At 38.8% G+C, this 12,008-nt stretch overlaps 2 protein-coding genes across 2 annotated transcripts; both read left to right on the forward strand.

The window, feature by feature from the left end:
• Positions 1 to 411: 411 nt before the first annotated feature.
• RPT2 (Phototropic-responsive NPH3 family protein) lies at positions 412 to 2,941 on the forward strand. Its single transcript, XM_089041644.1, has 5 exons — positions 412 to 567; positions 654 to 723; positions 864 to 1,241; positions 1,330 to 2,055; positions 2,158 to 2,941. The coding sequence occupies exons 1-5, from the start codon at positions 506 to 508 to the stop codon at positions 2,674 to 2,676; spliced, it is 1,755 nt and encodes a 584-aa protein (XP_088897770.1). The 5' UTR covers positions 412 to 505; the 3' UTR covers positions 2,677 to 2,941.
• A 3,747-nt stretch (positions 2,942 to 6,688) lies between these two features.
• RPT3 (regulatory particle triple-A ATPase 3) lies at positions 6,689 to 11,135 on the forward strand. Its single transcript, XM_008241525.2, has 6 exons — positions 6,689 to 7,310; positions 8,661 to 8,891; positions 9,140 to 9,298; positions 9,486 to 9,638; positions 10,070 to 10,153; positions 10,670 to 11,135. The coding sequence occupies exons 1-6, from the start codon at positions 6,810 to 6,812 to the stop codon at positions 10,802 to 10,804; spliced, it is 1,263 nt and encodes a 420-aa protein (XP_008239747.1). The 5' UTR covers positions 6,689 to 6,809; the 3' UTR covers positions 10,805 to 11,135.
• Positions 11,136 to 12,008: the final 873 nt, after the last annotated feature.

The raw sequence follows: 12,008 nt of genomic DNA on the forward strand, positions 1-12,008 counted from the left end.
TTCAATGGAAACCAATTTAGTCGGTTTCACACTTTTTTTATCCTGTAATAAATATTTGAAATTAAAAGTCCGTCGATTGTGTATTTACTAAATTTTCCAGATTTAGAACCGACCAACACACGAACATAAAATTGAGGGAACAACTTTTCACGGGAAAAGACCAAAGAAATAGCTTGATACTTATGATAAGCTCCTATTGTGAAAATTGTGATAGAATAGAAGGGTCCAAATGGAGCCAAATGAAAGTAACGTAGAAAAGGAAAACTATACCCTAAAAAGAAAAAAAGGCCAAGCTTAGTCGTTGTATAACAAAAGATAAGACTCAACTCGTGCATCAATATTTGATTATATCCCACTCGCTCGCTCTTATCTAGAAAACACGGTAAATAAAGCTCTTTATGTAACACGGACGTGACACTATTTCTTATTTATAAGACACCCTATATTTCTTCCTTATAAACTCTCTCTACAGCAACACCAAGCTCTCCCTCCTCATCCCCCTCCCATGGCTTCCTCTGTCAAGGGTAACAGCAGACTCTCCATTGCCATGGAGCGCACTGGCCAATGGTACAACAACAACTCAACGCTCTATATGAGCATAATTAACAAATTTTTCATCATCGTTATGTTTTTAATACTTTCTTTTTGTATAGGATTTTTTCTCAAGAAATCCCTTCAGATGTTATGGTTGAAGTTGGAGAAGCCAATTTCTCTCTACACAAGGTACTAATTTCTATGCTCAAACTCACTCCTCTATGTTTTCTGTGTTGATATTGTGCTTTTACGTGATTTTCGCTCAATTTCGTGTGCATGCATGATTATGATTAATTAATTATACGAAACTCTCTTAATTTCTGTTGCAGTTCATGCTTGTGGCGAAGAGCAACCACATAAGGAAGCTGGTTTTAGAGTCAACAGAGCCAGACCTTACGAGAATCAACCTCTCCGACATTCCGGGAGGCCCCGAGACGTTCGAGAAGGCGGCCAAGTTCTGTTACGGCGTCAACTTCGAAATCACAGTCCAAAACGTCGCCGCTTTGCGCTGCGCCGCAGAGTACCTGGAAATGACCGATAAGTACTGCGACAACAACCTCACTGGCCGCACCGAAGATTTCTTGACGCAGGTCGCTCTGTCAAGCCTATCCGGTGCCATTGTCGTGCTCAAGTCGTGCGAAGAGCTTCTCCCCATCGCCGAGGACCTCAAGATCGTTCACAGATGCGTGGATGTTGCTACTTCCAAGGTGCTTAAGTGTGCTTCAATCACTCATCATCATTTGCTTCAATTCTCGAGATAATTCGGTTAATTATGTGATTAATTGTTCATTCTAGGCCTCAATTGAAGCGAGTTTTCCAAGTCGAACGCCAACGAATTGGTGGACAGAGGAATTGGCGATTTTAGACGTTGAATTCTTCGGCAGATTCATCACTGCGATGAAGCTGCGCGGAGCGAAATCGTTAATCGTAGCCAGCGCGATCATAACGTACGCCGAGAAATGGCTCCGAGATCTCGTCCGAGACCACTCTGGTACCGGCGCGAACTCGGCCGTTTCGAACGACTCCGCTCTCCGAATCCGGCAACTAGAGCTTCTGGAAGCGATCGTTTCTCTCTTGCCGTCCGAGAAAGCGGCGCTGCCGATAAACTTCCTCTGCTGCCTTCTCAGATCTGCGACCTTCGTCAAGGCCTCGAGCGCGTGCAAGACCGAGCTGGAGAAGCGGATCTCGGTGATATTGGAGCACGTGACCGTCGACGACCTCCTGGTGCTGTCGTTCACCTACGACGGCGAGAGGCTCTTCGATCTCGAGAGCGTGAGGAAGATCATCTCCGGATTCGTGGAGAAGGAGAAGAGCGTCGCTGTCTTCAACGCCGGCGATTTCAGAGAGGTTTGCTCGGCGGCCATGGTCAGAGTAGGGAAGACTGTCGACGCGTATCTAGGCGAGATCGCCACTTGTGTTGATCTCAGCATCTCCAAGTTCAATGGCATCGCCAACCTCGTACCTAAAGGCGCCCGTAAAGTGGACGACGATCTCTATCGCGCCGTTGATATTTACTTGAAGGTAGTTCACTAATTACGAATTAATTCACTTTTAATCTCGTTAATTAAATAAAATCCTAAAACTGTTGAATTAACTGTGATTAATTAATTAATGATGTTGCAGGCTCATCCGAACCTTGACGAGATAGAGAGGGAGAAGGTGTGCAGTGTAATGGACGCCTTGAAGTTGTCGTACGAAGCGAGAGTGCACGCTTCGCAGAACAAACGGCTTCCCGTGCAAATCGTACTGCATGCGTTGTATTACGATCAGCTGAAGCTGAGGAGCGGGGTGGACGAAAACGAGATGATGCAGGACGCCGTAACGACGAGGAGTCAGGTGCAGCAGGACGTGTCGTTGGCGAGGGAGAACGAGTCGTTGAGAACGGAGCTGTTGAGGATGAAGATGTACATTTCGGACTTGCAGAAAAGTGGGCCTGCTGCAAAAGGTAGTTTAGGCGCCGCGACGACGTCGTCTGGGAAAGGAGGTGGTGGGCCCAGGAAGGGCACGTTCTTTTCGTCGGTGTCGAAGAAATTGGGGAAGTTCAATCCGTTTAAGCAAGGGTCCAAGGACGACACATCGAATATTATGGATGAGGGTGTGGACATTACCAAGCCTAGAAGGAGAAGGTTTTCAATCTCTTAATTATTTAGGGTTTTGCTGTTGTCTTTGGACTTTTGTGTTGGTGTTAATTATTGTTTTCTTCTTAATTTTGGACCCTTGCTCAAATTGTAATGTTCATGTATATATATATATTATATGATTGGAAGCATTGCTTAAATTATATTTCTAGTCAACACAAGGTCTACCAAGTTATTAGTGCTGGTGTGTAATTAAATTATTATTTTGATTTTGATGAGGGAAATGTGTAAGTGCATGGATGAATGTGAGGAGAAGCTTATTTTGGTTTGATTGTATCCCTTGATATGTTGAAGTATGCAAGTTCATGAATGAAAAGATAAAACAATTGATATTAATAACGAATTTATTCATTGAAAGGGTCATTATGTTAATATGGATAAAACAAGAAGTTAGTCAACGAAGAAACATATATTTCATGTGGATGGAGGCCTCTTATAAATTATAAACAATAAATCATTCGAATTCATAATACATACAAAAAATAGAATATACATCACATATATCAAGAATTATATTACTTATTGGTTGCAATCATAATGTATCGACAAAGGGATAGACAAATACATACTAACCAAGGAAATTGCAAGAAATAGACAAATACATACTTGCAGTTGAGTAGCGACTTAGCAAATATCTTTAAAGCTTTTCCCCCTATAAAACTCAATGGAAAGAAGAAAAAAAAGACACAATTTCATGAACTAGGGCCTGTTTGATAACCAATTTCAATTTTAGTTTTTGGTTTTCATTTTTTGTTAAAGTACATAGGAAAAAATAGGGAGAATGAGGGATGAGAATGATAGTAAAGATGGAATTGAGAGGGAAGATGAGAGAGGAGAATGGGAGGGAGGAGTAATAAAAGTGAAAAAAAAAAACTAAAATCTATTTGAAATTGTTTTCACTTTTGTTACTCCTCCCTCTCATCCTTCCTCTTATCCTCTATCTCAATCTCATCCTCACTCTCATTTTGTTCTATACTCTAGCACAAAAAATATAAACTAAAATTAAAATTGTTATGAAACGGACCCTAAGAAAAACCATAAATGGAGAGAAATATAGTATGAAGTTTAGAGAAAAACTCAAAAACCTAGTTCTAAGAGGAGTGGTAATTTCTATTGCATATACCATGAAAAGAGGGGTGAAAAAGACTAATTTTAAGGTTTGTGTTAAAAGCGGTAATGTAATTTTAATAGTTATATTAAACTTTTTGCTATTGGGTTTGCAAGTCTCGGAGGAGACGTGGGTTTTCACTAGTTAGGGCCACATGTGGGTACAATATGAAACTAAGGACCTAAAAAAATAAGAAATAAAAGATATTTTCTATTTACCAGCACTACATAGTTTTATTCGTAACGCTCTATCAGCGACTTCCAACTAATGAGACAGTAATCCCAAAGGACCTCCATCCTGTATTCTTTCTGTTTGTTGCAGCACCAAGTGTAGCTTCCATGGCATGGGAAGGCTCCTTTGATTACAGTTCAGATTGCTTACTTCATTGCCTTGTTCCTTCAACTCAAGTATAACCTGAACTAAGTTGCATTACTACTTACTGGCTTGGTGTTATCGCTAATTGTTCTTTTAACGGAGATTTGATTTAACGATATCACTTTCATTTCTTGAATCTCTTGTAGTTTTGTACAGAATAATTTTTTCGACATTGAGTTAGATTTGGTTCTATAGGTTTTCTATGGCATGGTGGGTATATACTTTTCCAATGAAGTGAAATGAAGTCACAAATGTGGTAACAAAATTTACAATTGGTCATTGCTCTTTTCATAACAACCATCTTGCATGGCTTGGTGCTCGGAAACCTCTTCCCCAACGACATTTGTGAAAAGCCAAAGCAAATAACGTGATGCAATGCAATGGGATGAATAAGCTACAGGTTTAGAGAATTCCATGAATATCAATCAAGCAATGGAAAAGGAGGAGATTGGCATCCAAAACAGGGTATGTATGTAGGCCTTTCTGTTCTTGCAAATATTGGCATCCGTAATTAGGATCTTCCCTCCCTGCTGTGATGGCTGCCTTGACATTCGTTCCTTCTCTACTGAATCAAACAATCAAACCCAAATTGACTTGGACTTCTTGATTAGGAGCCCTTTCTCTTTGTAGAAAACAAGGTCTCTTCGTAGTACATAGGATGTAGAAGAGTTTGTTTTAAACACTAAGTATTAAGTTTGATGGTCATTTTACACAATAATAAAACTTACAACTTAATGATTTAAGTGGGTGAACAATCTATAAAAATACCATATTCATATTGGTTATCCAATTGATGTTGGGAGAATGTAAAAACGTAAAGTATTTGAAATAATAAATACACAGAAATACATAATAATATAATATTTTTAAAATATAAAAACAAATTTGAGTGGGGACTCGGGACCACATTGGTCCCAATGTGACTCTGTGCCTGATGTGGATGTGAGTCTTGAAATGTGTACTGTACATCATGATGAAATTCTTCATGAATGAGTACGAATCTATTGTCTTCACATCTCATTATGTATTTGTTTGACTCGTATCCTTCATTTTGGGGTTATTTTTTATACAAATTTATAAATAAACCAAATCTAGATATGTATTTATAAAAAAACTCAAACACTATTTAAACATAGAAACACACCCAAAATCAACCACAAAATCAACAATTGTATATTTTTTGGGTGTGTTTATAAATGGGTTTTGAGTGTGTGTAATGATGGATTTTGGGTGTGTTTATAAAGTGTTTTGGGTGTTGGGTTTTTTTATAATTTCAGCCCCCATTTTGATTGTTTTAATGAAACTCCATATTTTTTATTATTCTTCTTCATTTTCAAATGTAGACCTCCTGAGGTTTGATATAATTACAATCATAGCTCAAATGTTTCATGTTACCGTCACACCCCCTATTTTTAATATATGGTAGGATTAGTGAATGGTCATGGGGCAAGGCTGTCTTTTCCCCAACACCTATGGCATCAACTCGTCCACCTCCTACCCGTCTCATTATAATTTGTCTAGCTAATTAAGGGTAGACATCGAAACCAGAAAATCGAAACGAACTAGATTAGAAAAACTAGTAAAAAGAGAGTGTAAGTGGACAAAAGATGAGTGAGATTATACAATTTCTAATAAAGAGAGTGTAAGTGAACAAAATAGAAGTGGGAAAATCAGTTTCCTTATTAAAAAATCAACAAAAGTATATAAATATAAAATAAAATAAACCGAATCGGACTAGTTTCGCATCTCCAAAAACCTAAATTAGACTAGTTGTGTATATATATAATAAATTTTTTTAAAACATCTCATACAACAGAATTTCAAATCCCACACACCATTTTTTATTTACTTTTTACTCTCCCTCTTTATATTTCCCCTTCTCTTCTCTTCTTCTCCTCTCTTCCCTCTCCGACTTATTTATTTTATTTCTATCTTCTATGTGTTTTTTTTGAAATAACATAAATAAAACAAAATCGGTTCAAAACCAAAAATCGGTGCGGTTACTACACCATTGGTTTTTCATTTTGGCAAAAACCGAACCGCACCGTAAAATAATTCTAGTTCTAAGGAGAAACCGCACTGCCCCCACCGACATAGCCAAGCCCTCTCCCCTCCCACCACAACTGCCACCAACTCCTCCTCCTCCCCCCACCATCACCACCAAGTATCTCTCTCTCTCTCTTCCCCCACCCCTGGTTTGAACCCACCCCCCATCAACCCAAAGCATCATCATAAAGCCGGATGCATTTGCTTCCAAACAACATTATGTGACTATGATAAGATGGGCTTTGAATTTTATATTTAAAGAGGTGTTTAAAAGGTTTTTAACAAATGGGCCAGGCCACAAGGCATTTGATATGTCCATATCTTAAAACAATTTGGGTTCGTTTAAGAGCCCAATTTTTTGCATTTCAAATTACTGTCTGATTTGGATTTGGATTTCCTTGCCCAAATTTAAGTGAAGGGGCGGTGACGCAACAAAGCAACACGACGTCGTTTTCGTAAAACTGGCAGCTACATAAATCACCACAACCATATTTAGCCCAGTCGGAATTGAACTTTCGTGAGCTCCACTCTATCTCTCCTCGCTCGTCTTCTTCACCTGAGCGAACGAAAAAGAATCGAAGCAAAGCGACCTAACTCTCAGAGCAACAATGGCAGGCTCCGCCATGGTGTTGGACCCGAAACCCTTACCGGAGCCACCGGCTTCGTTCCCCTCCATTAGATCGGACCTCCAGGCTTCGTCGGAGCAGCACCAGGCCTCCGACGAGGACGATCTCTACAGCCGCCTCAAATCCCTTCAGCGGCAACTCGAGTTCATCGACATCCAGGAGGAGTATGTCAAGGATGAGCAGAAGAACCTGAAGCGCGAGCTCCTTCGTGCCCAAGAAGAGGTCAAGAGGATCCAGTCGGTGCCCCTCGTCATCGGCCAGTTTATGGAGATGGTCGATCAGAACAATGGGATTGTGGGCTCCACCACTGGCTCCAATTACTATGTTAGGATTCTCAGCACCATTAATCGGGAGCTTCTCAAGCCTTCTGCTTCGGTCGCCTTGCATCGCCACTCCAATGCCCTTGTCGACGTTCTGCCTCCGGAGGCCGACTCCAGCATTTCGCTCCTCAGCCAGTCTGAGAAGCCCGACGTCACCTATTCTGTAAGTTACGCTCAATTAATTTGAGTAGGGTTATGAAATTTAGGGTTTTTCATGTGTTTCGCCATCTTTCAAGAAACGGTCAATTGGAGTTAATAGACTGCTGGTAGGGTTTTGGGTTTGAGGAATTTAACGGTGTTGAGTGCCATGTGCTTCTTGAGGAGAAGCGTGGCTATAAATTGAACCATTCTGAAAAACTTGTCTTACTAGAGTCATATGAGTGTTTTGAGAATTTAATTATCTTTGTTCAATGGTCTTGATGTTAGGAGAAATGGAGTTTAGCCCAAAATTTTACCTGTTGCTCAAGTTTTAAGATTGAGAGCTAACTATATGTATGGACATTATGCTCAACTACTATTGCCTTTACATCCCTAATTATGGATATTTAGGATTTAGAGAGTGTTTTAAAGTAAAATTCGATAGTGGTTCTTTTCCCCACTTGTGAATTTCTGATTTCTAGGTTTCTTATATTGAGCTGGACTGCATATTATATGAATGATCCTATTTGACGGTTATCAAGCTTCTAACTTGGAAACACGTTTATTTTTCTGTTCTAATTTATTATTCCTTTATTGGAAAGAAGCGGTAATTATTGTTGTCTAAGCTAGTTAGGGCTACTGCTTGTTTCTCAGGATCAACCAATTTGGTTTAGTTCTTGGTTTTAGGGGTTTGTTAGTCAATCCAACCCAACCGGAATGCTATGAAATGTAATATGCATAGATTTTTAAACGAATTTTATGTAATTTTATCATTGGGACATGTAACTTCAAGTATTGGCCCAACCCCACCCTGATTTCGATGTTTAATGGTTGATGTATATTGCCTGTTACAACTATTTTCTTAAATTCACAATTGGGCATCCAATAATTGAATTTATCCAAGAACAACACTAATATAATAGTTTGAAGAGCATGGTCGTCAGACTGGCGCATCACACATTTGTGTTACTTATATTGTATTTGATAGTCATACCTACGTTAGTATTTGATTAAAAGAGAATTATGTAGAAAAGGAAAAAGAATCAAAGAAATGCAGTACTGAGCTGGAATAATGTGGGTTGGCTTGGTTCATATAATTAAGTAGTAGACTAGTACTATGGTTCGGTTGAGATCCCAATTCTCTAAGAACGAACTAAACCGATCTAAGTTGTCTCCATGTAATAGAAGCAAGTTGCTATGGGTTTTTCTGTACCAAATGCAGAGTCAAATTGGCTGTTTGGTGAAGTTTTTATACATTTGACTAATCTGTTTGGCATTTCCCTCCTCTGAGCTAAAAAGCCGTAGGTAGGTTGGATCTTTTCATCATTTAATGATGTCAATGCCTTATCGTCTTTAATTTGTGTTGGTGTGTTAGGATATTGGAGGATGCGATATTCAGAAGCAAGAAATCCGTGAAGCAGTAGAACTGCCACTTACTCACCATGAGTTATACAAACAGATTGGAATAGACCCTCCACGTGGCGTATTGCTCTATGGTCCACCTGGAACTGGTAAAACCATGTTAGCAAAGGCTGTTGCTAATCATACAACTGCTGCCTTCATTAGAGTTGTTGGTTCAGAATTTGTTCAGAAGTATTTGGGTGAGGTGAGATTTTCAGTTAGATTCATTTCTTTTATCTTTTGTACGTAATTTTATTTATTACGTTCCACATATCCTATTATTTTTTGGAATAACAAATTCGGTGAGGCTAGCTAGTGTTGCAAGTGGATTGCAAGTATTTATTTTTTCGGGTTTTGGTGGTTTCCTGTTGCCTGACTCTCTGGGTTTAGATTTATTGACTGACTTTAGAAACATTATGATCACTTATTCTTATTTTCGTTTTGTATATCAAGGGTCCACGAATGGTTCGTGATGTTTTCCGTCTTGCCAAGGAGAATGCACCTGCAATCATTTTTATTGACGAGGTGGATGCTATTGCTACCGCTAGGTTTGATGCTCAAACTGGAGCTGACAGAGAAGTACAGAGAATCCTTATGGAGCTCCTCAATCAGGTAGGAATGCATATTTTGATCTTATTGGGTGAACTAAAACCGTAGTTCAACCAGAACTTCGGACCTGTAATGCATCGATTTAGGGTGTGAGAAATATTTCTGTAAATGAAAAAAGAGAAACCCTGCAATACATTCCTTTATTTGTTGCCATTTATCTTAGTTGAGTTGGGAGTCATATTTTTTGCAGATGGATGGTTTCGACCAGACGGTAAATGTTAAGGTCATAATGGCGACTAATCGAGCAGACACATTGGATCCTGCACTTCTTCGTCCTGGAAGGCTTGATAGGAAGATTGAATTTCCTTTGCCTGATAGGAGGCAGAAAAGACTTGTTTTTCAGGTAAGTAACATTCAGAAAGCATCTTTCAATGAATCATTTAGTTTTGGTAAAATGATATTTGTAAGCTGTGAGGTATTCCTTCATTCTCGTCATCATAAGATTTATAACTTCCTCTGTCCATGCTCTGTCATCCGTGTTAATGGATTTGTTACTTCCCCGCATGCTCCTTGTTGACAAAACCTGCCATCAGCTCCCTATATCTTCAGTTGTGGACAGCACAGTGGTTGGGCACCCCAAAGCACACTCTATCTGAGTTTATCCTGTGTCTACCTCCTAGAGTGTTTAGTTATTATATGTTTTTTACATGAGCTTTGTTTAAAAAATAAAAAAATAAAAAATCTTTTCTCTTGTAATCATGATGTCTTATTCTTGTCGACTTTTAGCGAGCTGTTGCAAGTAATTTAATGTCAACTTCGCTGCTTGTACTGCAGGTTTGCACTGCTAAAATGAACCTGGGTGATGAGGTGGACTTGGAAGATTATGTATCTCGGCCAGATAAAATCAGTGCTGCTGAGGTGAGACATGAATTTTGTTTCAGTTCTGCTACCATAAGTTAAATCTTTTTACTGTTATGTTTACTTCTTCTCTATGCTTTAATTTTAAATGTTTAATTTATTTTTGGGGGGTGGGGTCATAAGTGTTAAAATATCTTTACAAATGCAAATCCAGTGCTGTTTTGTCTTTGTCTGAAGTTCTTGGTGAATCATGACATCTTATTTAGAACATTCATGGCATTAGGCTGATAGGTGTTTTATATGGGATGAATCCATATGCCAGGATTGGAGATGGCAACATTGTCAATTGGTTGGATTTAGAAACTATTTATGGTTGCTAACTGGGAACGGATAGGGGATCACCATACAATTTGTTCCAACGGATTTGAATTTTGTCATTTCTGCCTTCATCTATCATATATTTTCTGTCTGCAGCTTTAAAGATACTGAGGCTTTGCTGGTGGTCTCATATTTTAATTTCTTTAAATATTAAAATTGATCATATACTAACGGTTACAACTGGATGGGTACGTACAGATTTCAGCTATATGTCAAGAAGCAGGAATGCATGCAGTTCGCAAGAACCGGTACGTCATACTCCCGAAGGACTTTGAGAAGGGTTACCAAATCAATGTGAAGAAGCCCGACACTGACTTTGAATTCTACAAATGATCGGTGCTTGAAGCTCATATGATAATGCCGTTGCTCAGGTTGCTGAAGGTCATTATCACGAAAGCCGCATCTGGAGATTAGTTTCTTTGAACGATTATATAGTCCAATGGAGGGGTTGTCTGTTAGGACATTCCAAGTTAATGCGGTGATGTATGATGCTGAGCCATGAAATGGTTTTATTTTCTAAAGATATTTTTCTTGTTGTCCTTTAAATTTCTGGATGCGTTTTAGTTGGAGACTTGTTTAGGGAAACTGTAACAAAGCATACTGAAATTACTTTTCATTCTTACTGTTTGTAGTGATGCACACTTTGCTCGCTTGTTACTTGCTATTCTGTTTCCTACTTTCTCAGCGCAGTTGCTTTACATATCAAGTTTGCCACATTCCCAAATTTTCTGTCAACGGCCTCTGGCCCATTGGGCCATTATCGTGGACACCTATTTGAAGCATGACTGAATTCAGAAAACGAAAGTAGGGATTTAATTAGGGCTTTGTTGTTCCGTCTTCTATATTGATCAAAGTGAGTTTCTGATCCATATTGATTCAGATCGTATTTTCCTTATAGGTCCATCCAATTCCATCATTTGTGTGTTTATGTCTCTCTTCTCAAACTTGGAAATTATTATTAATACGTATGATGTAACTGTAACAAGTCATTCATAAGAATTTCCAAGTTCGGGAAGGTTGACATAAATATGATGGAATTGGATGGACGTATAGGTTAATACTCTCTTGTAAAATCGTAATTGATCTAAACGGATCAATATTCTCTAATTCCGAATTAGAAATGTGCACAAACACACATATTACGTATCAATACTCTCTTCTTTTCCGATTAGAGCTAGCTAGCTCGGTCTTCTATTGTTAGGAGGGAAGACTAAAAAAGGAGGAGACAGGATGTCAAACAGCTTCAAAAAAAAGAAGTTAGTATTTTCCTTCACCCCCTTTGATAGGTCATGATCAATTCATTACCATGGCCCATGGGGACCCATTGTACCCATCTGTTTGTTCAATATAGATCAGAAAATCTTGACCTAAAAAAAGAAAGAAAAAAAAAGAAAAGAGATCAGAAAATTAAATAAGAAATAACTGAGTTGCCAATGAGTATTTGCAAGTCCAATGCAACCCATTGTTCTGTTTTTTTCTTTTTGGAAATAAAATAACTACCCATTATCATTTCTTCATCCTTGTAAGTTTCATGCTA

Source organism: Prunus mume, linkage group LG1 (genome assembly GCF_029339155.1).
Source record: "Prunus mume cultivar Tortuosa linkage group LG1, ASM2933915v1, whole genome shotgun sequence".
NCBI lineage: Eukaryota > Viridiplantae > Streptophyta > Magnoliopsida > Rosales > Rosaceae > Prunus > Prunus mume.

Coding starts and splice junctions, on each gene's coding strand:
- RPT3 (XM_008241525.2), top strand. CDS start 6,810: ATGGCAGGCTCCGCCATGGTGTTGGACCCGAAACCCTTACCGGAGCCA. Junction 7,311..8,660: donor AGCCCGACGTCACCTATTCT/GTAAGTTACGCT, acceptor TTGGTGTGTTAG/GATATTGGAGGATGCGATAT. Junction 9,639..10,069: donor AGAAAAGACTTGTTTTTCAG/GTAAGTAACATT, acceptor CTTGTACTGCAG/GTTTGCACTGCTAAAATGAA.
- RPT2 (XM_089041644.1), top strand. CDS start 506: ATGGCTTCCTCTGTCAAGGGTAACAGCAGACTCTCCATTGCCATGGAG. Junction 724..863: donor CCAATTTCTCTCTACACAAG/GTACTAATTTCT, acceptor TTTCTGTTGCAG/TTCATGCTTGTGGCGAAGAG. Junction 1,242..1,329: donor TGGATGTTGCTACTTCCAAG/GTGCTTAAGTGT, acceptor TGTTCATTCTAG/GCCTCAATTGAAGCGAGTTT.